Below are 26058 nucleotides of genomic sequence, written 5' to 3'. Positions count from 1 at the left end.
GACACATCTCCCAGGTCTTATTAGTTTTATTATTTCTCAACATATATTCTCCTCAGAGCCAAACCCTCTCCAGAAAAGCCTCAATCAAGAATTAGTGAAAATGTGTGTTTTAGCAGATCATTATTATATCTTAAATTCTGATAGTGATCTGCCAGAAATTTCAGGGAGAGTGTGAGTAAATTTATTTCCATCATAATTTCTTTGTTTTTTCACCAATTAGAGGGAAAACCTAGTGGGATTTAAGACCTCAGACAAAAGGAGGTAGCGAAAGCAGCAATACTACTATAAATACTTCCTTCTTTAGGACAAAAACCCTCAGAAGGACTATAGAAAATGCCATTTATCTTTCACTTCTCTTTGCATAAAATGTATCGGTTGACTAGCTTCCTCATGGCCATTTTTACTTCCTTGTTTCGCAGTGTGTAGACGATGGGATTAAGTAGAGGGAATATCACAGTATGGAACACAGACACCACTTTATCTAGGGAAAAAGAGTCAAATGGGCGAGCATAAATGTAGATGGATGGCCCAAACATTAGTACCACAATAGTGATGTGGGAGTAGCAGGTGGACATGGCCCGACTGGTACTCTCACCTGAACCTGAGTGTTTCTTGAGCATCACCAGGAGGAAGGCATAGGACGTGAGAAGAGCAATGAAACACACTACAGAGATCAGACCACTGCTAAAGATCATCACTAACTCCTCCGGGAAGGTGTTGGCACAGGCAATCCGGACAACCTGTGTGATGTCACAGAAGTAACTGTCTAACTCATTAGGCCCACAGAAGGGAAGTCGAACAATGAGAGCTACCTGTATTGTAGAGTGAATGAAGCCCCCCATCCAGGAGAAAGCCACCAGAATACAGCAGAGACGTCGATTCATGATGGTAGCATAGTGGAGGGGGCGGCAGATAGCAGCATATCGGTCAAAGGCCATCACCGTGAGCAGGAACATCTCTGAGGCCCCAACAAAGTGCAAGAAGAAGAGCTGAGCAATGCACCCACCAAAGGAAATGACCTTCCTTTCCACAAAGAAGTCTACGAGCATTTTAGGGGCTGTGATGGAAGAGTACCAAATGTCAAGGAAAGCCAGATTAGCCAACAGGAAATACATAGGTGAAGTCAGATGTGGGTCAAGCCTGATGGTGCAAATAATAAGAATATTTACTGGAATAATGAACAAGTAGAAGGACAGAAATATAACAAATAGTACAAGTTGCACCTCCCGAGCCTGGGATAGGCCAGTGAGAACAAATTCTGTCACCCTGGTGTAATTTGCAGTTTCCATTTCTTCACTTTTTTTCATAATATGGCTATGAAAAATAAAGAAATTGTTATTACTCCAAATAGCATTTAGCTGGAGTTACATCAACACTTTCAAAATCATCAAATCTGGTCTGCCATTAAGAGATTGTACTAGCATAAGTTTGGTTGCCTGATTTTGTATTGTATAAACCAAGATAAGGAAAGAGTAAGTGATGATCTGAAAATTGGAAACATTGAAACCATACGAAATATGTCATATATCTGACACCAAAATATCAACTTCTTAGTGTTATTTCTATTTTTTATGAAACTCAGAAATGCACTAATCCTTCCCCTAAACATCTACTATAGTAAGTGATATGTGCAGCTGCTTCCAAGTTTAGCCAAATTTTAGACTGGTAATAAAAGATGCAACCTGTTCTTTCTAGATTTTTGTGGTTGTTGTTGCTGTTAATGATGATGTGAAATCCAATCAATTTGAAAACTTGGGCTTATAGTCTAATATTGGGTGTGCTGATCTGATGATATTTTAGTTATAAACCATCAAAGAGATGCCAGAGCTTCAAGTTTAATGAATGGATATTTTTTTCCTTTAACCAAAACTTAGAGAACTTAACCCTTGGTTATATATAAACAACCACAAAATACAATGATACAGGGCCCTATATAAAAATTCTTTATGCGGATTACTCCATTGGCCATGCATTTTACCCCATTTCAGGTAGTTAAGAAGAAGATGAAGTAATTAAGCAATGGATATGCTTGCCACCCAAACCGACCCATTCTGTCATTTCAAGCTGGCAGTGGGAATAAGATTATTGATAAAATTTTTCTTAAGGCCTAATGTTGAACCTGTTTCTATTAGATCTAACAAAACCACCAAATAAAACTAAGACAATCATTTACTTTACCAAATATGCTTCCTCTTTTAAGTAATGTAAAAACTGCCACACCAAAGTAACAATTTCTTGTGAACAACAACCAATGCCAAAGAGTTGCTTCTATTCTACTGATGTGCTGTTTTATAGTATTGCCTGTCCTCAGGAAATACACACACACAAAGGTTAGGGTTCTAGAAAACCAAATAGATACCACAGTGTCTGTGCACTAAAGCTTGTGTATAATATTAACCAAAGAAATTCAATGTTTCTACCATGGAACCTACAATCTCAACTCGTGCATAATTTTAACAAACACAGACTTCCAAATGTGTTATAAAAGCATTTTATTATAATGAAGGGATGGTTCATTACAAGTGAACACCTCTCTCCCCACATTCCCTCAAAAAACAGTGTTTGCAAGGAATTTGACACGAGGCAGAAAAACAAAAACGCCAAGGAAGGTCAGTGGAATTATTCAGTATTTAGCAAAGGGGAAATATTCTGACATTCATGAATAGCGCAGTACGGGTCCTCAGTGAGTTAAGTAATCATGTTAAATAAGATAGGAACATTTAAAATTCAGTTTAGAAATATTTTAATCAAAAGAAAGATAGATGCTGCTGCCAGTTTTCAATCCTCAACTTTCTTAAAAGAATGGTTATTCAGAAAGACATATTTCCTAGGATTTTTGAAAGCCACAGTGTTACTGTACTTACTTGGAAAAGGTGCCCCATAGCCTCCATACTAAAAGCAGAAAAAAATAAATAATTGTAAATTCACAGCATGCTATTCATTTGCACTCACTGATAAGTCAGCTATGAGTTTCCAACAATCAAAAGTGTCTCTATCAAAAGCATCCAGAACCTTATGATTACTTAGTTTACTTGGATATTTTGCTATTATGTTACACCATTTTCAAACATGTGGAATGATTGTTTGCTCTTCATAAAATAACTGCCTTTTTGTTACTAAAAGTAAATGAATATTTCAATGCAGTAAATACTATTACAAGACACTAAGTATTTTTAGTTTTCAAGGGGACACTGATATGATAATTCTGATTATTGTCACACAGGTCACACTTTCCTCCTCTGTCATATTCTGTCCCTATCCCATCAAAAAGAAGAGAAAATGGCACTAATCTAGAAAGAATCTGGGTGAATGTGTGTTGATGTACTGGAAAGGCAAACATACTTCAGGTGTTATGAAATAGAAAGGATTATTTCACCAGAAAAAAATAGTGTTAAAGAGATTTGTTTTTGTACCTCAATGTCTGATATATGACATAAAATTAGAAACTAATAATATACACCTCATGAAGATAACTTACCTGACTTATTCCTTGGGGGAAAAAAATAAAAAAGCATTTCATCCTTCCTGCCTCCTTGGTGAATGCCTATCTCCTCCACTACTTACAACCAGCAAGTTACCAAACACCCTACTCCCCAAGCCAGCACTCAGCTGCTACTCATAAAACACATACACACATGCAGCACTCTATCAAGGACAAACCAACATATATATACACCCTACATGATCATGGCCATGGCCTAAATATTATAAAACCCACAACCATTCTGACCCTGGTCTGTATTTGTGATTTGTGCTGTGTGCTCAGTCGGTACTGTTGTGTCCAGCTTTGTGACCCTATGGACTGTACCCGCCAGGCTCCTCTGTCCATGGGATTCTCCAGGCAAGAATACTGGAGTGGGTTGCCGTGTCCTCCTGCAGGGGAGCATCCCAACTCAGGGATCAAACCCATGTCTCCTGCATCTCCTGCATTACAAGTGGATTCTTTACTTCCCAAGCCATTAGGGAAGCCCACATTTGTGACTTAATGTGTATCAAAGCAAAACTTCACACATGACATTGAAAGCTCTATCTCAAAATGTGTAACTTCTGTCATTTCTATAAAGTGTTCACTTGTTTACCCAACAAATATTTAGGGAATACTGAATGATGCTGAGGCTGAAACTCCAGTACTTTGGCCACCTCATGCGAAGAGTTGACTCATTGGAAAAGACTCTGATGCTGGGAGGGATTGGGGGCAGGAGGAGAAGGGGACGACAGAGGATGAGATGGCTGGATGGCATCACTGACTCGATGGACGTGAGTCTCAGTGAACTCCGGGAGTTGGTGGTGGACAGGGAGACCTGGTGTGCTGCGATTCATGGGGTCGCAAAGAGTTGGACATGACTGAGCGACTGATCTGATCTGACTACTTGTTAACAAATGAGAAGACAACAGTGAACAAAGGAGACTTTCTGCCTCATTGAGCTTCCATTTTAGAAATATATACAGATAAATTAGTGAACAATGAGTAAATGAAAGAAATATAAATAAGTACAAATAAAGTAAATATCACTATTGATAAAAGAAGTAAATAAAAAGGGGAATTGTGGTTAAATAAAGGATGGTGGCATGTGGTAAGGTGTAGTGGTGGCTTTCTTTAGGAAAGATTCTCTGAATTGGTGGCATTTCAATTAAATTTGAAATTCAGGAGAAAAGTATTTTAGGAATAGAGAACAACACATATAAAGAATGTGGCAAAAAAAGAGTTTCTATGGACTCTAGAAGACCTGTGACTGATTGGAGTACAAACAGAATAAAGAGACTAGACAAAGACCAAGCATTTGAGTCCTTGTTAAGGAACTGGATTTGAGCAGCTTCCAATATATTTTAGAGTAAAACCTAGAGAATGGCTGATTGCTATGTGAGTAAATTGAAGTGGAATTACATGCAGGAAAAACGTTGTGGTTTAATCTCTAACTTTAATCTTCAACAGCTATTTAAAGAAATGAATTGCCTCTTCAGAAAATATTTAGGATAGACAACTGGCAGGATTTAATGTTCAATTGTATGTTATTGCCACACCACCAAAGTCAACTGGAATGTGAGCACCATAATGACAAACTTTTTTTTAAATGTATCTTTATATCTTTTATGTCTGAAATGAGATTCATCTAGCACATTCTAGGTTCTTAATAAAATTTGACTGTCTGCCAAAAATACTTAGAAGTGTTGTGTCACACTCTAAAAAATCTTGGGATTGTGCCAATAAAATCCAGAACAAGGAATTATGTTTGTGGGGAATTCTTGAAGGGAAATTCTTAGGGTAATCCATGGAGATTGAGTCAGGACATTTCTTTCTAAAGCCACCATTTAAGAGGGGTTAATGATTCCAAGCCGATAAGTTCTTACTCAGAGCAGTTGATCAAGAGGGTTTTATTTCATTCTGCGTTCACCCACCTATACCTCCTAAGTTTCTGGATGCAAGCCTGCTTGTTTTTTCTGGGGGGTTGAGGTGGGGGGAGGGGCTTTTTTTAAAGATAAAAATTTGATACATTAAGGTGTCCTACATGATGATTTGATATACATATACACAGTGAAATGATAACTACTTTCAAGCTATTAAATACACAATCACTTCCACATAGTTAGCATTTTTTCCTATGATGGGAGCACCTGAAATCTATTATGTTAGCAAATTTCCAATACCCCAATATAGCAGTATTAACTATAATCATCTTGTACATTGGATCTCTAGACTTATTTATTGATTCTACATAACTGCAACTTTGTACATTTTGACCAGTATCTCCCTATTTCCCCCACCTCCCTACCTCTGATAACTACCATACTATTTTTAAATGGATAAAGAGATTATGATTTGTGCATATACATCTATACACACATATTATTCAGTGTTAAAAAAAGGAGCTCCTACCATTTATTTTGCAAAAAAAAAAAGGATGAAACTAGAGGACATTATGCTAAAGAACATAGGCCAGACAAAGAAAAAAAAAAATTGCATAATCTTATCTGTAGAATCTTTAAAAAGTCTGCTGCTCCTTTAACAGTATCTTGTGAATTTCCATTCTGTGTTTACTCTGCAGGGATGAAGTATCTGGAGGATGACTTTGGAGATACCTAGGGGTACAGAGGCCCTCCCTATCAGTGGGTGAACTGTGAACTCTCCTCAAGGGAGCAAATGCTTTGGGGAAAAACAATAATCTGTGAAGAATTTATTTGTTACTAACAATATAATGTTCATTCATGTACCTAGCCAAGCTCTCTATAGCCACATGGAGAATAGCTGTCTTGTCAATTTAAGTAACTTAGGGAGGCTTTCACACAGATCTTGAAATAGCAAAAGATTAAATAACTAAGTTACACTCATACTAGAGGCTTAAAAGAAATTAGCTATCATCTACAACTATTGTCCATTCTCTTTGCTTAAATAAGGATGTGAATGAAGAAAGTAGTATCTCTGTGAGTAAAAGTCGCCTATCCTAGCCCATCTTGATAACCAAAAGCAAAAAACTCACAACTGAAAGAAATGCTTTCAGATTGTACTTCAATAGCATTGAGTAGAAGGATTATGCTGTCACTGAGAAATGGGTGAAATGGAAGAGAAGGAAAGGTTATATTGATGAGAAGAAAGGAAGCTGTAAAAGAAAGAGGAAGTTATTATCCTGTATTTCTTCTGCAGATGAAAATAGCTCATCTTTATGGCTTACATTGCCACCAGTGGAATGTTCATTTAAAGGAAACAAAACAATTTTAAAAAAGAAAACTATTTATAAAATTTCAAGTTATGATTAATTGAAAACCATTTTATAGAGAAAAAAGGTACTTTAAAGCCTCTCAAACTTGCTAATTAGGGGAATATGGTACAGGTTGTGGAGCAGAGCTTTCACTTTACTGAGCCATGGGCAAGAAGAGCAAAGAAAACACAGAAATGGAGACTAGGGGTTGCGGAGGGCATGAAGGCAGGTACAGCAGGAAGGTACTAGATATTTAGAAACTTTAAAGATATAGGATGTTTATTTTTAGAGAGTATTTCACCTGAGTAAGATATGTGTTAGAGCACAACATTCAAAAAATACATTTTTTATAACAATGGAGTGAGGAATCAAGTCATTATTTAAAGGCTTTTATCTTTATAACTCTTCTAATGCTGCATACAAGCTCAATATTTTTTTTTAATTCTCCAAAATCTTCACAAAGAATCACATTTTAGAAAGTGTGGGATCTTTTTTTAATTTATTTTTTTTTAATTGGAGGAAAATTGCTTTACAATATTGTATTGGTTTTTGCCATAACCTAGAGCCTCTTATACAAAAGTGTAAAAGAGGATCTCTTAACACTCACTCCAGTTTGAAAAGCAGCTGTAAAGAGCACTGAGCAATAATTGAGAGACTTGGCTTCTCATTAGAGATCAGCCACCAAAATCTGTGTGATGTTGGAAAGGTCATTGACCTCCCGCTATGTCAGATTCTTCCTAACAACATAATGGATTTTAACAGTAGAATTTTAAGAAATCTTCTAGCTCTATAATCGTAAGATTCTCTGAAAATAAAAGTAGATTGAAAGTAAAGGTCCCAGAAAAGTTAATTAACAACTTTTTGTGCTTGGCACTTTGGAGGGACAGTAATGTAATCTTTCTGCACATGTCCACATATAAAAGAAATTTGAATTGATTTCTCCTACTTCCCAGATATCAAGCTCAACTATCCTCTTCTATAAGATAGTGAAGAGGTAGTATATGAAAAATTTTCCCCATATAGATGGGTATGTGGAGACCAAGCGCCCTGAGTCTCATACTTAAACCAGTAGCAGAAAATACCAAGATGTACTTCTCTCAATTTCCTATATACTCTGTTGCCCACAGTAAACTAGGGAAGAAAAAAGTCTTAGAATCAGTGAATGGCTGATCTCAGTATGAGTGTTTTGAGGATTATTTGCTGCTTGAGCATTTCTCGTATAATAGATTTAGATACGGAGCATCAGTGCCCTGGTTTGAAACACAGCTGACCACTTACTAGCTCCTGTAGCTCCTGTGATCCTGAATGACTCACTTCACTCTGCCTGAAATGCCCAATGGTGCAATGGAGATAATAAACATATCTTGTGCATAGGTATTATTGTAGGGATTAATGAGCTAATGTATACAAAACTCAGAAAAATGTCAGGCAAATAGCTCACACTTTCTTAAATTATTATCATTATTGCTGTTGCTGTCATTGTTATATTTCCCTAGCAAAATATCAAGTTCAATAGAGAAATTCTCCTCCTAATATGTGATTCCCAAAGTATTATCCTTAACATCTGTTTATACCTCTCTATTCCCAGCTACTATCCTTGGGCCTGGAAGACTAAGATCAAGTCTAGGAAATAGCTTAGAGAAGAGGACAAGAACATCTGATTTCTAGATGCTACCATCTCCTCCTGCTTTCCCCGAGACTACAGTCCTATGTGACTGTTGATACATCACTACTACTAAATCTGCCAGCTATTCTCAGAAGGCCTTCTTTCCAAAACACCTGGAAGTTTGCATGAATAATTTCTAACAAGCGCCATAGAAATTTGGGCTTCTATAGGAGTACTCTGTTCACATCTCCAATAACAATTTATCCATTGCATTGTAATTTTCAACTTGTATTTTGGCCAAAGTAAACAGAAACTCTGATCTCTTGAGGTCATGAAGCATGTCTCATTATACATCTCTCTAGAACTTTAGATTACTCCTAGCACACTAAGGTCTTTAATAAATGTTTATTGAATAAATAAATGAATGATTAAATCAATTTTAAGTGAATACATCAATGACTTATTAAGAAAAGTTGTCAAATACTTCCAAATCTAATTGTTTTATTAACTCATTTGGTGTTTTTTTGATTCTGCTTCATGATTCCTGGCTTTGTTTCCTGGAGTCTTCTTTTGAGACTAAGAATCTCAAAAGAATTCATCTCCGAGAATCTTCTCTGAGAGTAAGAATGGTTGATCCTGTAGGTCGGAGATGACCAAAGTGTCTTCTCAGTGCCCCACTGAGCCTTTAGTTATGGAAATCAAGCAAAAGACATTGTTTGTCCAAGTCCATGCTTAAGATTTGGTCTATATGACCACCATGTTTTCCCTAAGATATTTCATTACCTGAGGCTTTCTGCTTCTTACCACTGTTCTCTGAGTATTTTACTTAATCATCCCCGCCAATATATTCACCCCAGTGTCTCAAAAATACAGCGGTTTATGCAATTATTCCAGCACCATTTTTCTACCCACCAATCAGAGGTGCCAGTCTTGGTGTAGTCAGGAACTACAGACGGGGGAGAAGGTGCTTCTTTCCCCATCCACAACAGAAAGCTTTGTCTTCTATATTTTGGTGTATGTCAGTTCCTTCCCTGATGTATCAATGAGCTAACTATCACTGCAGCTTGTGACTAAGAAAACTGATTCTCAGGAGGCCAGGGCCAGCCAGCTAGGAATCAAAACCCTGAGGGAATAATTTAAAAGTTAATGTGTATTTCACCCAAAGAGCATGGAAACACAACTTCTGAATTGCCCACACCAAGTAAAATGGCTAAGGATCAGAGGTGGAAAATGTGTGATATGCCTTCTAGAGTATGACATTCGTTTCTAATTTTACTATCCTATAGAACTATATCACTTAGAGATACTGGATCATTAGGAAAACAGGGACCTGTCCAAACCATTATTGCTGCTAAGTCCGACTTTAGTCGTGTCCGACTCTGTGTGACCCCATAGATGGCAGCCCACCAGGCTCCCCCATCCCTGGGATTCTCCAGGCAAGAACACTGGAGTGGGTTGCCATTTCCTTCTCCAGTGCATGAAAGTGAAAAGTGAAAGTGAAGTCGCTCAGTCGTGTCTGAGGTTAAATACAGAAATTTTCAAAAACTTTGTTTTAGATAGTTGAAAACCACTTCAAAACCAAGTTTTTAGTAAAGGTACATGAAGGTATGAAATAATACAAGTGTCAGGTTACCTATAAATTTTGACAAAAATAAATGACCACTAAAATAGTAGAAAAAATAACATGCTTCTTACCATCTTTTTTTTTTTTTTTTAGAAGACTTCCTAACTCCATTTCATTGGGCAAGTTACTATCTCTTAGAACTTAATTTTTCTTATCTGGGAACTAGAGATGCTAAGAACATATAAAATTGCTATGAAGTAAAATTGAAAAGCCATGTGTGACCAGTCTAGCACAGAGTCTGGTGCATATTAGAGGCATAAATTGTAACCATGACAATGAAAAAACAAAAGAAATAATGAGAGTGTCAATAAGACTAATAGATAATGTATTCCAAATTCAAGTGAGAATAAACATTGATTAACAAGAAAACACTGCCAAATTGACTGTGTTAAAAATCTACCTAAATTTTAGCATGTGGCATGCCCTAGGACTGCTTCATGAAATAGAGACCAGTTGAAGAGTTCATGGCAGTTGCCCTGGACCAGAGAACCTTAATCACCATCCTCTTTCCCTTCCAAATGTTCTTTGAAGGAAAAACAGTCACAGCGATGTAATTCTAGTGACAAATTAGGAAAAGTTAGAGGTAGATCCGGAGAAGGCAATGGCACCCCACTCCAGTACTCTTGCCTGGAAAATCCCATGGGCAGAGGAGCGTGGTAGGCTGCAGTCCATGGGGTCGCTAAGAGTCGGACTCGACTGAGCGACTTCACTTTCACTTTTCACTTTCATGCATTGGAGAAGGAAATGGCAACCCACTCCAGTGATCTTGCCTGGAGAATCCCAGGGACGGGGGAGCCAGGTGGGCTGCCATCTATGGAGTCGCACAGAGTAGGACACGACTGAAGCGATTTAGAGCAGCAGCAGCAGAGGTCGATCATACCTAGTCTGTACAGGTATGGTGCCATAAATGCAAGTTGAGGGAGGAAGGATTGTGACAGGAAGGCAGGCTGGAAGATTCATCTTTCTTGTGTCAGATTTGCTTAGCAATGAGTTCAGCAGTTAAAGTAAGAGAAAGACAGATCAATAACAAAGTAGGAGTGTGCAAATTTAAATCATGTCAGTCCCTGGAAACTGGACTAGTTGCTAAAATTTGTTCTTCAGGTATATTTTTGTGAAGATTATAGAGACATCCAAGCAGGATATAGAGTCTAAGTACTTAAGTCCTTATTTGAGATTGAATTAAAATAAAATAAGTAGTATGAGATTAATAGAAAAGCAATTAGAAACAATGGAAAGGAAAAGTGTGAAAGTTTAAACAAAAGACAACACATGTAGAAAAATGCTCTAAACAATTTTTTTATTAAAAAGAAAGCTTTAGGTTTACATCATTATACAAATAATTTAATTCCCGCTTTTACAAATAGTATCTTTTATGTTATTGCTTTGGCTAAATATTCATACAAATTTGACTGACAAACATGAGAGTAGATATCCATTTTCATTTCTAATTATATTTGCAGACTCTAAAATTTGCAATATTTTAGCCAACTTTAGCATGAAAATTAATAAACAAAATGAATGCCCAATTTAAAAAGCACAAAGGACTTATATGACTAAATTACAATTTCTGCTGGAATACATGAATAATTTGAATAAATAGAAAGAAATAACATAGTCTTGAGTAGACAAAAGTAATACTGAAAAACAATAATTTTCCTTAATAAACTTAGTACAAAGCATACCGAACATATTTTGGGGATACTAAAAGAATTATTTCAAATCTGAAAAGAAATATGCTAAAAAAAAAAATCAAGATGTTTTGTAATGCCAAAAATAAACTATCATGGGGCATTGTCATCCAAGTAGAAAGAACTATTAAAAGAATAAATACAGTAATCTATCTGAGAAATAATAAAATTCAGTAGTCAGCACCATAGATTTTGGTCTCAAATTAAGTTGGAGATGACAAATAATTTAATAAGTTGTGTTGAAACAACTTGCTGACCACTTTTGAAAAAGTAAAATTAGATTTTGTGCCTTATGTGTCCCTGCTCAATCGATTTAGTCGTGTCCAACTCTGTGACCCTATGGATTGTAGCCCACCAGGTTTCTCTGTCCATGGAATTCTCCAGGCAAGAATACTGCAGTAGGCTGCCATGCCCCGCTCCAGGGGATCTTCCCCACCCAGGGATGGAACCTGAGGCTCCTGCATTGCAGGCAAATTCTCTACTGCTGTGTCACACGGGAAGCCCTTTATACCTTATACCTACATAAATTTAAAAAGAGTTATATTTTATTAAGTTAAAGAAGCACTTTAAAACACTAAAGAAAAGACAAGCTCAAAATTTTTAAAAATGTGTTGAGAAACTACAAACATTTCAGGTGGGCTAAAGTTTAAGTAAACATACCATACATGAGGCAATGGCACCCCACTCCAGTACTCTTGCCTGGAAAATCTCATGGACGGAGGGGCCTGGTGGGCTGCAGTCCATGGGGTCACTAGGAGTCGGACACGACTGAGAGACTTCACTTTCACTTTTCACTTTCATTCATTGGAGAAGGAAATGGCAACCCACTCCAGTGTTCTTGCCTGGAGAATCCCAAGGACGGGGGAGCCTGTTGGGCTGCCATCTATGGGGTCGCACAGAGTCAGACACGACTAAATCGACTTAGCAACAGCACCATACATACATACACTGAGGTTTAGCTTATGCTTCTAATTTTATTAGGCTTCCCTGGTGGCTCAGCTGTAAAAGAATCTGCCCTCAAAGTTGGAGACGCAGGAGACTGAGGGTTCAATTCCTGGGTCAGGAAAATCCCCTGGAGTAAGAAATGGCAACCCACTCAGTATTCTTGCCTGAAAAATTCCAAGGACAGAGGAGAGTGGCCAGCTACAGTCTATGGGGTCACAAAGAGTTGGACACAACTGAGCATGCACACACACCTGATTTAATTATTCAAGGACATAAAATCTAATTGGAAGGAAGGTGACAACATACAGCATTATTCTTTTGCTGTCCTGACCACCAAATTCTGATATTTGTGTGTGGAGGAGGTTCACCCCTACACATTCAACACACAGTGCTCTGAAAACCAGCTGAGTGTCCCTACAATTTAACTCAGTTCAGACACTATTTACCCTGAGAAGGCATATCCCACAGGTTAAGGGTTTTGTCTTAACAAGGCTGATCTTCCCATACACACACAGCTCAGATGTCAATTGAGTGTAACCTGTGCTTCTACCAACCAGCAAGAAATTAAAGGTTCCCTTGACCCCCTCCCTGGTTTCAGTTAATTTGCTGGAATGACCCACAGTACTCAAAAACACTGACTTTACTGACACTGGTTTATGGTTTATTATAAAAGTTATAACTTAGGAGCAACCAGATAGGAGAGATACATATGATAGGCTAGGGGGAAAGGAAGCAGAGTTTTCATGCCCTCTACAGAGAGCCCCTCTTCCAGCACCGCTGCATGTTCACCAACCTATAAGCTCTCTGAACCTAATCCTTTTGGGCTTTTATGGAGGCTTCATTACATAGTCATGATTTATTAAATAATTGACCATTGTTGATTGAGTCAGCCTCCAGACCTCTCCCCTATCCGAGGCCAAGGAGTAAGACATGAAAGTTCCAGCTCTTTCATCATAAGGTTAGTTCTCCTGCCAATCAGCCCCATCCTGTCCATGGGTGCTTTCCAAAAGTCAGCTCATTAAATATTATATCATCACATTTCATTAGCATAACAAAAATACTTTTATAGCTTTCATTACCAGGAAATTCCAAGGGTTTTAGGAGCTCTGTGTCAGAAGTGAAGACAAAGACCAAATATATATTTTCCATTATAAACCACAATTTCACAACTAAAAGTGTAATTCCCCTTGACTCCAGAACCCCTAATACTGACAATACAGTGCACCATTGGTAGTTTCATCTAAGAGCTTAAATACTAAACTCTAAGTTTTATAAAATAGGGGCCCAGTTTCATTCTTTTGAATGTGGATTATCCAGGTTTTCCCAGCACCATTTACTGAAGACACTATTCTTTTTTCATTGCATATTCTTGGTGCTTTTTCAAAAATCCGTTAATCATTTATACACGGGTTTGTTTCTGGGCTTTCTGTTCTATTCCATTGATCTGTTTCTGTATCAATATCATATAATTTTGATTACCATAGTTTGGTATATAGTTTGCAATCAGGAAGTATGAGGCTGCCAGTTTCTTCTTTCTGGAGGTTTTTTAACTATTTACTCTCTCTCAAGATTCCAAAAGCATTTTAGACTTGTGTTTTCTATTTCTGTAAAAAAAAAAAAATGCCACTGGAATTTTGATAGGGATTGTGTTGAATCTGTAGATTACTTTGGGTAATATGGACATCTTAACAATATGGTTAAGACATTTTAGTCTTCTGATCTATGAATATGGAATTATTTTTCCATTTAATTGTATCTTCTTCAATATCTTTCACTAATGTCATACACTTTGCAGTGTACAGATCTTTCATGGTTAAATTTAATCCTAAATATTGTGAGGGACAGCCCATGGGGTTGCAAAGAGTCAGACATGACTTAGCAACTCAATGACAAATTGTCAGAAAGGGGGATATTTCCCCCTTTACCCTTCTACCTGTCTTAAATTCTTGTGGCTGGACTAATAATAAAATTGACACAAGACAGATTAACAGGAGAAAAAGAAACATTTTAATTCATGCACATGGAGGTCTCATAGAAATGGGACCGAAAAAAGTGGCCAAGGCCAGCATCTTTTATACTTTTTGAACAAAGAAACACATTCATGAGGAATTAACAGGACAAATACATATATATATATAGGCTCTGGGTGTTTAATTAGTGAAATATCTAAATCTAGTCTGGACTTGGGATACTCAATTATAGTAATCAGGTTTGTTTACACAGGTTTCTCACCTGGATTCCCATCTCTGGCAGTAAGGTTGTCCTACCTCCACATGAGAGGTTTACTGCCTGATTTGGGGAAACAAAGGAGGATCAGATAAAGGAAGGCAGGAGGGAAGGGAAAACAGCAGGGAAGGAGGAGGGAGAGAGAGAAGGGGATAAGGAAGGCAGCTCCTAGGAAGATGGACTTTTTTACAGAGAAATTATCCAGTTCCTCAGAGATAACTTTTTCTTGTAACTCCATTCTAAACTATTGAATTATATCTTAAGAGTGTTGGATTTGAACTGAAGGGATCTAAGGTATTAAATGAGATATGAGCAGAAGTGTTTACTCTTCCACTCTAGAAATAAGCGAGGATAAGCCTAGCCAGTATGGAAAGGTTTAAGTTTTGCTCACCTAGAAGCAGAAAGATGAAATAGCCTCAAATTATTCCCTTTTAAAAGAGAACTATGACATAGTTGAATGTTAGAGACTATTCTTTAAAATTATTAATAAGTTAAGGGCCTTGGAAGGTATCAACTAATTCTGATTTTGTAATTCTAACAAACTATGCCTTCTGCTTTTCCTTCAAGGAGACTTTGTGATTCCACACCCGATTCATGGCATTCTTTACATCCTTATTCCTCAGAGTGTAGATGAGTGGGTTTAGCATCGGGGTGATGGTAGTATAGAACACAGACACAGCCTTATCCAGTGGGAAAGTGGTGGATGGACGGAGGTAAATAAAGATACAAGGGACAAAGAAGGAAGTTACTACAGTGAAGTGAGATCCACAGGTAGAGAGAGCCTTGCGCCAGCCCTCAGCAGACTGCTTCCGAAGACTGACTAAAATGACTGTGTAGGAGGCCAGAAGAATGAGGAAACACCCCAGGGAGATGAGACCACTATTGGCAATCACCAACATGTTTACTAGGGTTGTGTCAGCGCAGGCAAGTTTTAGAACTGGGTGGACATCGCAAAAGTAGTGGTCAATGATCTGAGAGCTGCAGAAGGGTAACTGAAAGGTCAGGAGGGTCTGAACAAAGGAGTGAGCCAGGGCTCCCAGCCAGGACAGTGATGCCAGCAGGGTGCAAGCAGTGGTACTCATGATGTTGGCATAACGGAGCGGTTGGCAGATGGCAGCATAACGGTCAAAAGCCATGACAGTCAAAACAAAAATCTCAGTACAACCAAAAAAGTGGAAGGTAAACATCTGAGTTACACAGCCCCAGTAGGAAATAATCTTTTTCTCAGAAACAAAGTCTGCAATCATCTTGGGTGCTGTAGCTGAGGAATAGGCAATGTTCACAAAGGACAAGTTACTGAGGAAGAAATACATGGGTGTATGAAGCCGGGGATCAGAAAAAACCATGAGCAAAATGAGCAGGTTTCCCCCCAGGATCACCATATAGAAGAGGAGGAATAGAGCAAAGAGTATCAGTTGCATTCCAGGATCTTGGGAAAGTCCTAAAAATATAAACTCGGTAACATTGTTGACTACTTCCACGGAGATCCAGGCAGAACTGGTTGAGTGGCTCTGGTTCTCTGCAAAAATAAATGTTATAAACCATTGTAAGCGAGTAAAGCCTAACAGGAACAGCCTTCTGAAAACATTTGAAAGTGAAAGAAAGTGAAAGTGAAATGGAAGTCCCTCAGTCGTGTCCGACTCTTTGCGACCCCATGGACTGTAGCCTACCAGGCTCCTCTGTCCATGGGATTTTCCAGGCAATAGTACTGGAGTGGATTGCCATTTCCTTCTCCAGGGGATCTTCTCGACCCAGGGATCGAACCTGGATCTCCCTCATTGTAGACAGATGCTTTACCATCTGAGCCACCAAGTGATGTTAAATATAGCAGAGGAAAATATTAATATTTCTTGAGTATAGTTCATGGATATTTTTTCTTACCACATTATTGACTCCCATTTGATTTTCTATTATGCTTAGACCTACAGTTCCTTTCTCCCAATTGTTTTCCTTCATAATCATCCTGTCCCTCTCTCTCAGTCTCTCTCTCTCTGATCTCACACTGCCCACTCCCACATCAGAAATTCTCTTTGGTATGAAAACACTTTAAGTATTAAATGGATAAATTAATTTTTGAGGCTAAAGATACAAGCAAGGAGTTAGCATTTTAGATTTGACGTCTAAAATTCCTAAATGAACCTTTTAATATAATATATACAGATCAACTTTACAAGAATAGCATTCTGTTTAGTCAAGTGAGAATGACTCAGTTTCTAGTTTCTAAATTAGGTTGGAAGTTTCAGTGCAATTAAAAATGAAATTATTTTTAGTGACTGAGAACAACATATACATTGACTCCCTGGCTCACCAACAACCTATGCTTGTAAATTTACTTTGGAAGAGTTTGAAGCCTAATCTTTCACCTGCATAAAGAAGGTCAGCTTCACTTGCCAGTAAGGAATACATCAAACTATACAGAGAAATACTTTGTCCTATGTATTGGATAGAATATAATACAATCCAAAGTATTTTACATAGGAAAATACTTTGTCCTATGTGATGGCTCAGATGGTAAAGAATCCGCCTACAGTGCAGGAGACCTGGATTCAATTCCTGGATCAGGAAGATCCCCTGGAGAAGGGAATGGCTATCCACTTCAGTATTCTTGCTTGGAGAATTCCATAGACAGAGGAGCCTGGTGGGCTACAGTCTATGGGGTGAAAAGAGTCAGACACGAATGACTAGCATACACATTTTGTGCTAAAGAGTTGAAAAATTTTTAAATTACTGAAACTTTTATCATCCTTAATACTTTTGCCTTGAAAAGCCCCAGATAACTCTTTGCCCTTGCAATTACAGTTAAGAATTAGGAATAAAATGTCCCATACAGATAATGGTAGTAAGTGTATTTTACAATTGTATAAATTGTTTTACAAGTTACATACAGAAGTGCTTAAGGCATACAGAAAAAGTACTGGATAAAATAATCAGAGATGAATTCTTGAAAGAGATGAATCAAGAGACAAAATTTAAAGATCCTCAGAATGAAAATGGCTTCTCTGAATTATGCAAATGTTTTCTCTGAATCAAACCTCTTTTCTTCATGGATAGTGGAAAGAGCACTGCCCGTAGCTGAGTGATTTGAGTACCCTCACCAACTGTTAACTTTGGGTAAATCTACTTACTTTCTCTGAATATTTGTTTTCTCATCTATAAAAGATGGATGATAAAGTTTTGGCCTCACAAAGCTGTTATAGAAATAAAGTGAGATCGTCTATATAACATTTTTGTATTTATGAAGTGCTTTACCTTATAATTTGATTCTATGAAGTGAAATCTCTCTAGTAGGTAGATTTGTAATTTGATGTAGTCAGTAATTATATTAAAGCTATATAGACAACTAAGAGACAATACTAAAATTCATATCTAACTTTATTCCTGAGACAATAAACCATAATGTCTGTTTATTTTCATTGTAGAAATACTATTAGTAATGGTTATTATGAACTATTAAGCACTTTTCTGTGTGCAGGATTGTATGCTAAACGATTATCTTATGTTACCTCATTTTATCCTCACAATGTGTGTGTGCTCAGTTGTGTCCAGCTCTTTGTGACCCCATGAATTGTAGCCCACCAAGCTCCTCTCTCCATGGAGTTTTCCAGGCAAGAATACTGGAGTGGGTTGCCATGCACTCCTCCAAGGGATCTTCCTGGCCCAGGGATCGAGCCCAAGTCTCCAGCATTGCAGGTGTATTCTTTACCACTGAGCAGAAGGGGCTGACATTTGAATTGTTTTATTCTGATCCTAGAACCCACAAAATACACAAGCTCTTAAATAAATGATGAAAGACAGAATAATAGAAAAATGATAGATAATTGATAATGATAGATTGATGATTATAGATATAGATGGACAGATAGATGATAAATAGATCAGAGAAAGATAAACTGCTCATGAAAAAACAATTGCATTTAAAAAACAATTGCTCTGTTATGGTGTAAAGCCCTTTGGTAGGAAGATATGCTCTGTGTCCTTAAATCTTCAAATACTCTATGACACTGTAACAGTAAAGCCAACCTGTACTCAGTTATCACCAGCTGGTAAGATCATAAGGATTGAAAAATATTTAGATAATAAGAGAAAACACTTATCTTGTACTTACTATGTGCCAGTTATTGCTCACATTTAGTTCTCATACAAATCTTATGAGATAGGCTATCATCATTATCCCCACTTCAGAGATGAGGAAACTGAAGAACAAAGAGAGGAAATAACTTGCCCAAGATCATGGAGCTTGTGACTGGCATTACTACTTGAACCTAGGAAATGGGATCTCAATTTTTTAAACCAATATTCATATTTCTGGGGCTGATGGCATCAAAATCACCATATCTTCTTTCTCATTGGAAAGTCTTAAACCTTCTGTATAGTCAAAATACTGTATCCCTTTTCTGCTAATCATGAAGGGTTTATTTACTTTTTAATTACGTATAGTATTTGGAGAGAAGGACTACTGTTGCAATGGACAAGATCATCGCAACATACACAGTTTCTGTCCAACTTTGCTCAAATTTAATTTACAATAAGAATGCAATAGCAAGTGATGTGGTATTGATCATTAATCTAGATATCATTTTATTTGTCATAACTGACAATCAAATAGAGGAGGTCCACTCGAAAACTTACAATCACAGTTCTCTGAGATAAAGGTAAAGAAGTCCAGGAGAATCAGGAACACCTTTCCACACAAGGTTATCAGTGAGTGGAATTTTGGAAGGTGAATTAGAGCTAACCTGAAGATGACCCTGCAGGGTGTGGGCACAGAAAAGTGAACAAGGCAGGAAGTGAATAGTGAGTAGAATATATGATGCAAATATAGGATGTAAATCATCATAGCATCCTCTACGGGAAATGTCAACAAGTTTGATGTGATTCAGCACAGAATCCATGGATGGAAGTGTCAGGAAATGAGGATGAAAAGGAAGAGTTTCTCATGTCATAAAAGAGCCCTGTGAGTTAAGTTGAAGTGTTGGAATTTATTTTGGATGACTTGGGGGATTCCCAGGATAGGAGGAAAGCAGGAACAGGAGGTGGTAAAGACCACTTGTTAAAAGAGGTCTGAAACTCAGTTTTCCTAGATTCAAATTCTACCTCTACCACAATTCTTGCTAGCACTATGACTTTAGGAAAGCTACTTAACTCCCTTTGCCTGTTTTTTCAAATGAAAAAAGTGGATAAGACTAAAATATACCTCATAAGTATTGTAAAGATTACATATGTGTTCCATATAAAGCACTTATGTACATGGCACAGAGTTAAGTGAATATATGATTAGAATTACCTGTGACTGGAGAAAGGGAAGCCTGTATAGCAGCTGACTTAGGACACTAGCCTTCTTATCATGTCCATATCCTAATTCCCATTTATATGTATTTCCACACTTGTCAAAATCTTAGAAAATACATCTACTTCTGACAACAAACCTTTCAAATACATTTTTAACTGAAATAAGAACAACATTTTTCCAGTCCTCATGTATATGGATGTGAGACTTGGACCATAAAGAAGGCTGAGTGCTGAAGAAAATAGAAGTTTTTGAACTGTAGTGTTGGAGAACACTCTTGAGCGTGCCTTGGAGATCTCTTGGAGAGTCCCTTGGAGAGCAAGGAGACCATGCTGGTCAATCCTAAAGGAAATCAATCCTGAATATTCACTGGGAGGACTGATGCTGAAGCTGAAACTCCAATACTTTGGCTACCTGATACAAATAGCCAAATCCTTAGAAAAGGCCCAGATACTGGGAAAGATTGAAGTCAGGAGGAGAAAATGACAGAGAATAAAATGGTTTGATGGCATCACTGACTCAATGGATGTGAGTTTGAACAAACTCCGGGAGATGGTGAAGGACAGGGAAGCCTGGTGTGCTGCAGTCCATGGGGTGGCAAAGAGCTGGACACTACTGAGCAACTGAACAAAAAAGAACAATGTAGTTTATGTCCCTGTAAGGTTTTCTTTAAGAGTCAAGCAAGGATACCCAAAGATACTTATACAGCTGTTTTATTTTTCCTAAATAGTGACTATCTCAACTTTATTTTGAATCTACCTGGGTAGCCCATGAAATTAATCCAAGCCTAAGGCTCAAGAGCCTTTCTACTATCTTCGTTAGGGGAAAGAGCACAGAGATCAAAAACTGGGCTTTACTCATAGCTCTGCTTCTTACAGGCTGTGTGATTTAAGATTTTCCTCACTTCTATTAACTTCAGTCCTCCTCTGTGAAGGAATAATGCCACCAATGCTGAGGATCAAGTCAGTTAACAGATATAGAAACAATGTGATTTGCAAATCTAAGTCAAGATCATTTTTGTGATAGACTTTCAGGAGCATCAGTATGAGACTGGTGCAAAGCCAACCTTTTCAGGAGCATTAGTATCAGACTAGGTTGAATTCGGCCTCTCCTCAAAGATGCTAAAGAATATATACTAGGTATAGGTGTAATGGAATCTATGCTGCTAAAGAAACAGCATTGCTACTATTCCAGTGACCTACCTAAATTATTTCAAATAGCACAAATAGCAAGATTGCAGCTCCCTAAAATTTTCTGAGAGAAAAGGCTCAGCCTTAGTTTCTCCTGTGAGCAATTTGCAAATGACAGAGACCAGACATTCTGGACCTTTTTCCTAACAGTAAGCTCCATCCCACAGCAAACTTTCTTTATACAATAGTGTCTAAACTAATAGAGTTGAAAAATCTGCAAATGAGTTAATGTAACACAATGTAGACTATACACATATTTCTATATTTCATGCAGCACAAATATTTATTTGTCCTTTCACTTAGTAATTGCTCAATCTCAGATGGTAAAGAATCTGCCTGTAATGCAGGAGACCTGGGTTCAATTCCTGGGTCAGGAAGATCCCCTGGAAAAGGAAATGACAACCCACTCTAGTATTCTTGCCTGGAGAATCCCATGGACAGAGGAGCCTGACAGGCTACAGTCTATGGGGTCGCAAAAGTCGGACACGACTTAGCAACTAAACCATCACTTAGAAATTATTTATTGAGCATTTTCTCTGTGTCTGGTACTGTGTTGTGAACATAAAAAGATGAATAAAAACCTATTCTTGACATAAAACCATTCATTTTAAAGTAATACCTTTAAAAGACTTTCTCAAAGCCTTGTAAATTTATGTAAAATTTGAAATCTAAATATAAAGATGGTGAAGGACAGGGAAGCCTGGAGTGCTGCAGTCCATGGGGTTGCAAAGAGGGAGACACGACTGTGTGACTAAACAACAATAAGTAAAAAGAATATGAGAGACCGCTTGACTTGCTTTATTCCACTTCTTTAACCACTGGTGAAACAAATGAAACGCAGAGAGGAAACTGAATTATCGAGGTTCCACTGTTACTGGTAAAACTAGGATGAAACTCCAATTGGATAATAGGATAGATACTTCAAACTGTAATAAACTTCTTCCTTAATTAACAGTATTACAAGAACAAAAATTGCAAAGTGGATGAAGAATTTAAGATTTCCCTTTATGCATGAATATGATTTACATCAATAACATTACCTCTGTCTCTTTCACCAGTTGTTAACCTGGCATTCCAGGTACATACTTACTCTGGCTGTCTTCCTGAGTGTGGTCCCACGACATGGATTTGGACAACCTGAGATCTTCTTGGATCAATAAAATGTTCTGAGCTAGAAATGCGACATATATCCAGAAATTCACACTAAAAAACTGAGATCTGTATAGCGATGCTTCTCTTATGTATGTGCCACATTTCACAGAAAGGACTGCCCTACAGCCTAAGATAAAGTCCTGAGTTTGATCATCTGTTTTTTTTTCTTCTCACTCTCTTTCTCTATCTCTACCTTTCTCCCTTTCTTTCTCAAAGATAGAACTTCATGAGGTTAAAACCATGCCATAGCTTCTGATCTTGGTCTGCAAGAACTTCTTCTATATTCCTGTCTGCCAGAAGAAAGAAACCATCAGCAATCTTTATGCCTCATCACAACCCTGAGGGAATTGTGGGGCCAGTGATTGGGTAGCAGCTGGACAGGAAAAGTACAAGTGTAATAACCTCTAAACCACTCCTTATAAAACTATATTGAAGGCTACTTGATAAAAAACTAGGTAATAAGTACTCAGGCCATTTCCACAGTTTTACACAATTTATTCAAAATCGGGGCAAGAGAAAGGAGAAGGTGATTCTCGGTATCAATGTATTGGACCCTTTATCAACAATAAATATTTGCTTAGACAACTGACAATATTTTACTTCATTTTAAAATTTGCTGAAGTTCTAGAAGATAAGCAAAATGTTTAATTTAACAGCACTGTGAAGACAGTGCCTCAGTCCTATTAGTACATGAACCAGTTTCTTAGGGATTTGGGTCAGGGAGGTTTGACTCGAGTTGAGGATTACACCTCTAAAATCGAGTATAAAATTTACTCAGTGAATTACAGTGTGAACTTTCAGGTTGAGGCTAAAGTTCTGTGTGTTTGAATGGTACCACCATATACCATGAAAGATATAATAACCCAATTAAGATGGAAATGCACCTTGGCTAGTGATCTTTCTGAGGCAAAAAGGACTTACATTGGTTGCAGCGTGAAAAAAGTGTCTTTTGTTGTTGCTGGCAACAGTTGATTGTTCTATGATGGGGCTAGAGTATCAGTAAAGGGGTGTTTAGTTAATGTAGCAGTATTGGTTGATTAGTTGTGACAAATGTACCATAGTAATGTAAGAAATTAACAATAGAGGAAATGATGTGACATATACAGAAACTGTCTCCACTGTCTTTGCAACTATTCTGTAAATTTGAAACTGTTGTGAAATTTTAACAAAATACTTAGATTTTTAAAAGACGGTATAAAAGCCTTGAAAGTAGAGAACATTTTTTTATATTCCAAATGGGATTATTTTATCTTGATTTTGAGGAAACATATATCACCTAACATGAAATTTCCTGTGTCAAAGCTAGTTGCAATATGAATGAAGGAGTTATCAGGAGTTTTATTGTCATGTGGCAGGGGTCTTGGATTAAAATCTCTAGTTCCTCTTTGTTTCCTCTGATTCTCCAGGATCAAAAAATTGTACAATCTTCTTTCAGCTTTTATTTTGCATTGAACAGAACAGTTAGCAATAATTTTAATATAACCAGACAGTATTTAGTGAGTTCTGACCACCTGTAGACACACTTTTTAGAGCTTTACAAGTCTTATTTTTTGTTATTATTTTGTTTAAGTTTCCTGAGAACCCTGTGGGGCAGATACTATTATTTTCCTCATTGAACAAAGAGATATTGAGGTTAAGTCGCTTGTCCTCTGGTAAGTGGTGGAGGTAGACCATGACGAGAATGTCAAACTCCAGCGTCCACACTTCTCACATCTCTGCTCTACTCCCCTAGCCATCTGGGCTCACACATTGTCTTCAAATACTATTCACCTCCTCCTGGTGGATATTGAGAGCCTTTATAATTAGATATCTGGGTGACCTGTTGATGCCTGGGGGAACCCCCAAATGGCAAAATGTCTACCGCATTTCCAAGCACATAATAGGCTTTCAGCAAATAGCTGCTCATTCAAAGAATGGATAATAAATTAATAATGAATTCACAAAGGAATAATGAATGAATGAGTATAAAAGGATCCAAAAATAGAATTCATTTATTAAAGGAACATCTGCCTGGAAATGTTTCCTCTAGATGAGGAGTAAACACTGTGATAGCACACTTACTTCTTTTCCATAACACTGAATAATTTCCAGGGCTCCAAGAGGGGATAATTTAACCATAAGAAAGTTTCTGTTTCTAAAAATCCCAAATAAATGACTCTGTAAAACTATATTGAAGATGACTTGGTAAATAGCTAGTTAAAATTCAAATCATTCCCATATATTTGTGTACAATTTGCTCAAAGTTGGCACAAGGTAAAGTGAAGGATGGTACTCAGTATTACTATTTGGGACCACTAACCCTACAACAACAAATAAAACTTGCTTTTCTTACTATTGGCTTCCTACTTTGTTCTTACTATTCTTGACTCATTCACAAGGTGTTTAGAGCTAGGCCATAAATGTGCAGTCTTAGCTCCCATGAGTTCTGGAAATGTGAAGTCAATAACCTTCCTGTGACTTCACGAATCAGACTTGTCTTTGTCTCCTTTCACTTCTTTCAGTACCCCCAAAGGACTCCAAGAGCTTGTGAGAAGAGGCAGACCCACCTTGAATATCTGTGGGACTCAAAGCAAGAGTACAAATAGAACCCATGTACCATGTCTAAAAGCTATACTGAGTGAAGTAAGTTAGACAGAGAAAGACAAATATCATATTTATTGGTTATTTGTGAAATCTAAAACAACGGGTACAGGTGAACTTATCTACAAAATAGAAAAAGAGTTACAGAAATTAAATATCATTTCAAGGGAATAAAGGAGGGGATAGACTGGGAGAGCAGATAAGGCAATGGCAACCCACTCCAGTACTGTTGCCTGGAGAATCCCATGATGAAGGAGCCTGGTGGGCTATAGTCCATGGGGTCGCTAAGAGTTGGACACGACTGAGCGACTTCACTTTCACTTTTCACTTTCATGCATTGGAGAAGGCAATGGCAACCCACTCCAGTGTCCTTGCCTTGAGAATCCCAGGGACGGGGGAGCCTGGTGGACTGCCGTCTATGGGGTCGCACAGAGTCGGACACGACTGAAGCGACTTAGCAGCAGCAGCAGACTGGGAGAGAGGGGAGATTGAATTGGAAGGTAGGGATTGACATATAAACACTACTATATACAAAATATATGACTAATAAGGACCTAATGTATAACACAGGGAACTCTACTCTGTAATGACCTATGTGGGAAAAGAATCTAAAAGCAAAAATAAACAAATGGGACCTAATTAACCTTAAAAGCTTCTGCACATCAAAGGAAACTATTAGCAAGGTGAAAAGACAGCCTTCAGAATGGGAGAAAATAATAGCAAATGAAGCAACTGACAAACAACTAATCTCAAAAATATACAAGCAACTCCTACAGCTCAACTCCAGAAAAATAAATCACCCAATCAAAAAATGGGCCAAAGAACTAAATAGACATTTCTCCAAAGACATACAGATGGCTAACAAACACATGAAAAGATGCTCAACATCACTCATTATCAGAGAAATGCAAATCAAAACCACTATGAGGTACCATCTCACACCAGTCAGAATGGCTGCGATCCAAAAGTCTACAAATAATAAATGCTGGAGAGGGTGTGGAGAAAAGGGAACCCTCTTACACTGTTGGTGGGAATGCAAACTAGTACAGCCACTATGGAGAACCT

The 26058-nt window shown here is 37.7% G+C and overlaps 2 protein-coding genes across 2 annotated transcripts; both read right to left on the bottom strand.

Annotated features, from left to right (window-relative positions):
- Window positions 1-347: 347 nt before the first annotated feature.
- On the bottom strand, window positions 348-1338 carry LOC104983415 (olfactory receptor 4M1). Its single transcript, XM_010832860.1, has one exon. The coding sequence runs from the start codon at window positions 1305-1307 to the stop codon at window positions 348-350; it is 960 nt and encodes a 319-aa protein (XP_010831162.1). The 5' UTR covers window positions 1308-1338.
- A 13988-nt stretch (window positions 1339-15326) lies between these two features.
- LOC104983418 (olfactory receptor 4S2-like) lies at window positions 15327-24087 on the bottom strand. Its single transcript, XM_010832864.1, has 3 exons — window positions 24012-24087; window positions 22352-22432; window positions 15327-16303 (listed from the first exon to the last, which is right to left on the bottom strand). Exons 1-3 carry the CDS (start codon window positions 24085-24087, stop codon window positions 15327-15329), a joined length of 1134 nt encoding a protein of 377 aa, XP_010831166.1.
- Between the last annotated feature and the right edge of the window lie 1971 nt (window positions 24088-26058).

The sequence above is a fragment of the Bison bison genome, unplaced genomic scaffold, assembly GCF_000754665.1.
Source record: "Bison bison bison isolate TAMUID 2011002044 unplaced genomic scaffold, Bison_UMD1.0 scf7180017862559, whole genome shotgun sequence".
NCBI classification, from domain to species: Eukaryota; Metazoa; Chordata; class Mammalia; order Artiodactyla; family Bovidae; genus Bison; species Bison bison.
The sequence above is the reverse complement of the archived record's forward strand: the minus strand, read 5'-3'. Positions and strand labels throughout refer to the sequence as shown.

What these genes read in the sequence shown, in the direction of transcription:
- LOC104983415 (XM_010832860.1), bottom strand. Translation starts at nt 1,307, where the DNA reads ATGAAAAAAAGTGAAGAAATGGAAACTGCAAATTACACCAGGGTGACA.
- LOC104983418 (XM_010832864.1), bottom strand. Translation starts at nt 24,087, where the DNA reads ATGGTCTACCTCCACCACTTACCAGAGGACAAGCGACTTAACCTCAAT. An exon ending in GTTCAATGAGGAAAATAATA is followed by an intron (nt 22,433 to 24,011) that starts GTATCTGCCCCA and finishes TCGCATTTCTAG; the next exon opens with CTCAGAACATTTTATTGATC. An exon ending in CACTCAGGAAGACAGCCAGA is followed by an intron (nt 16,304 to 22,351) that starts GTAAGTATGTAC and finishes TTATTTTTGCAG; the next exon opens with AGAACCAGAGCCACTCAACC.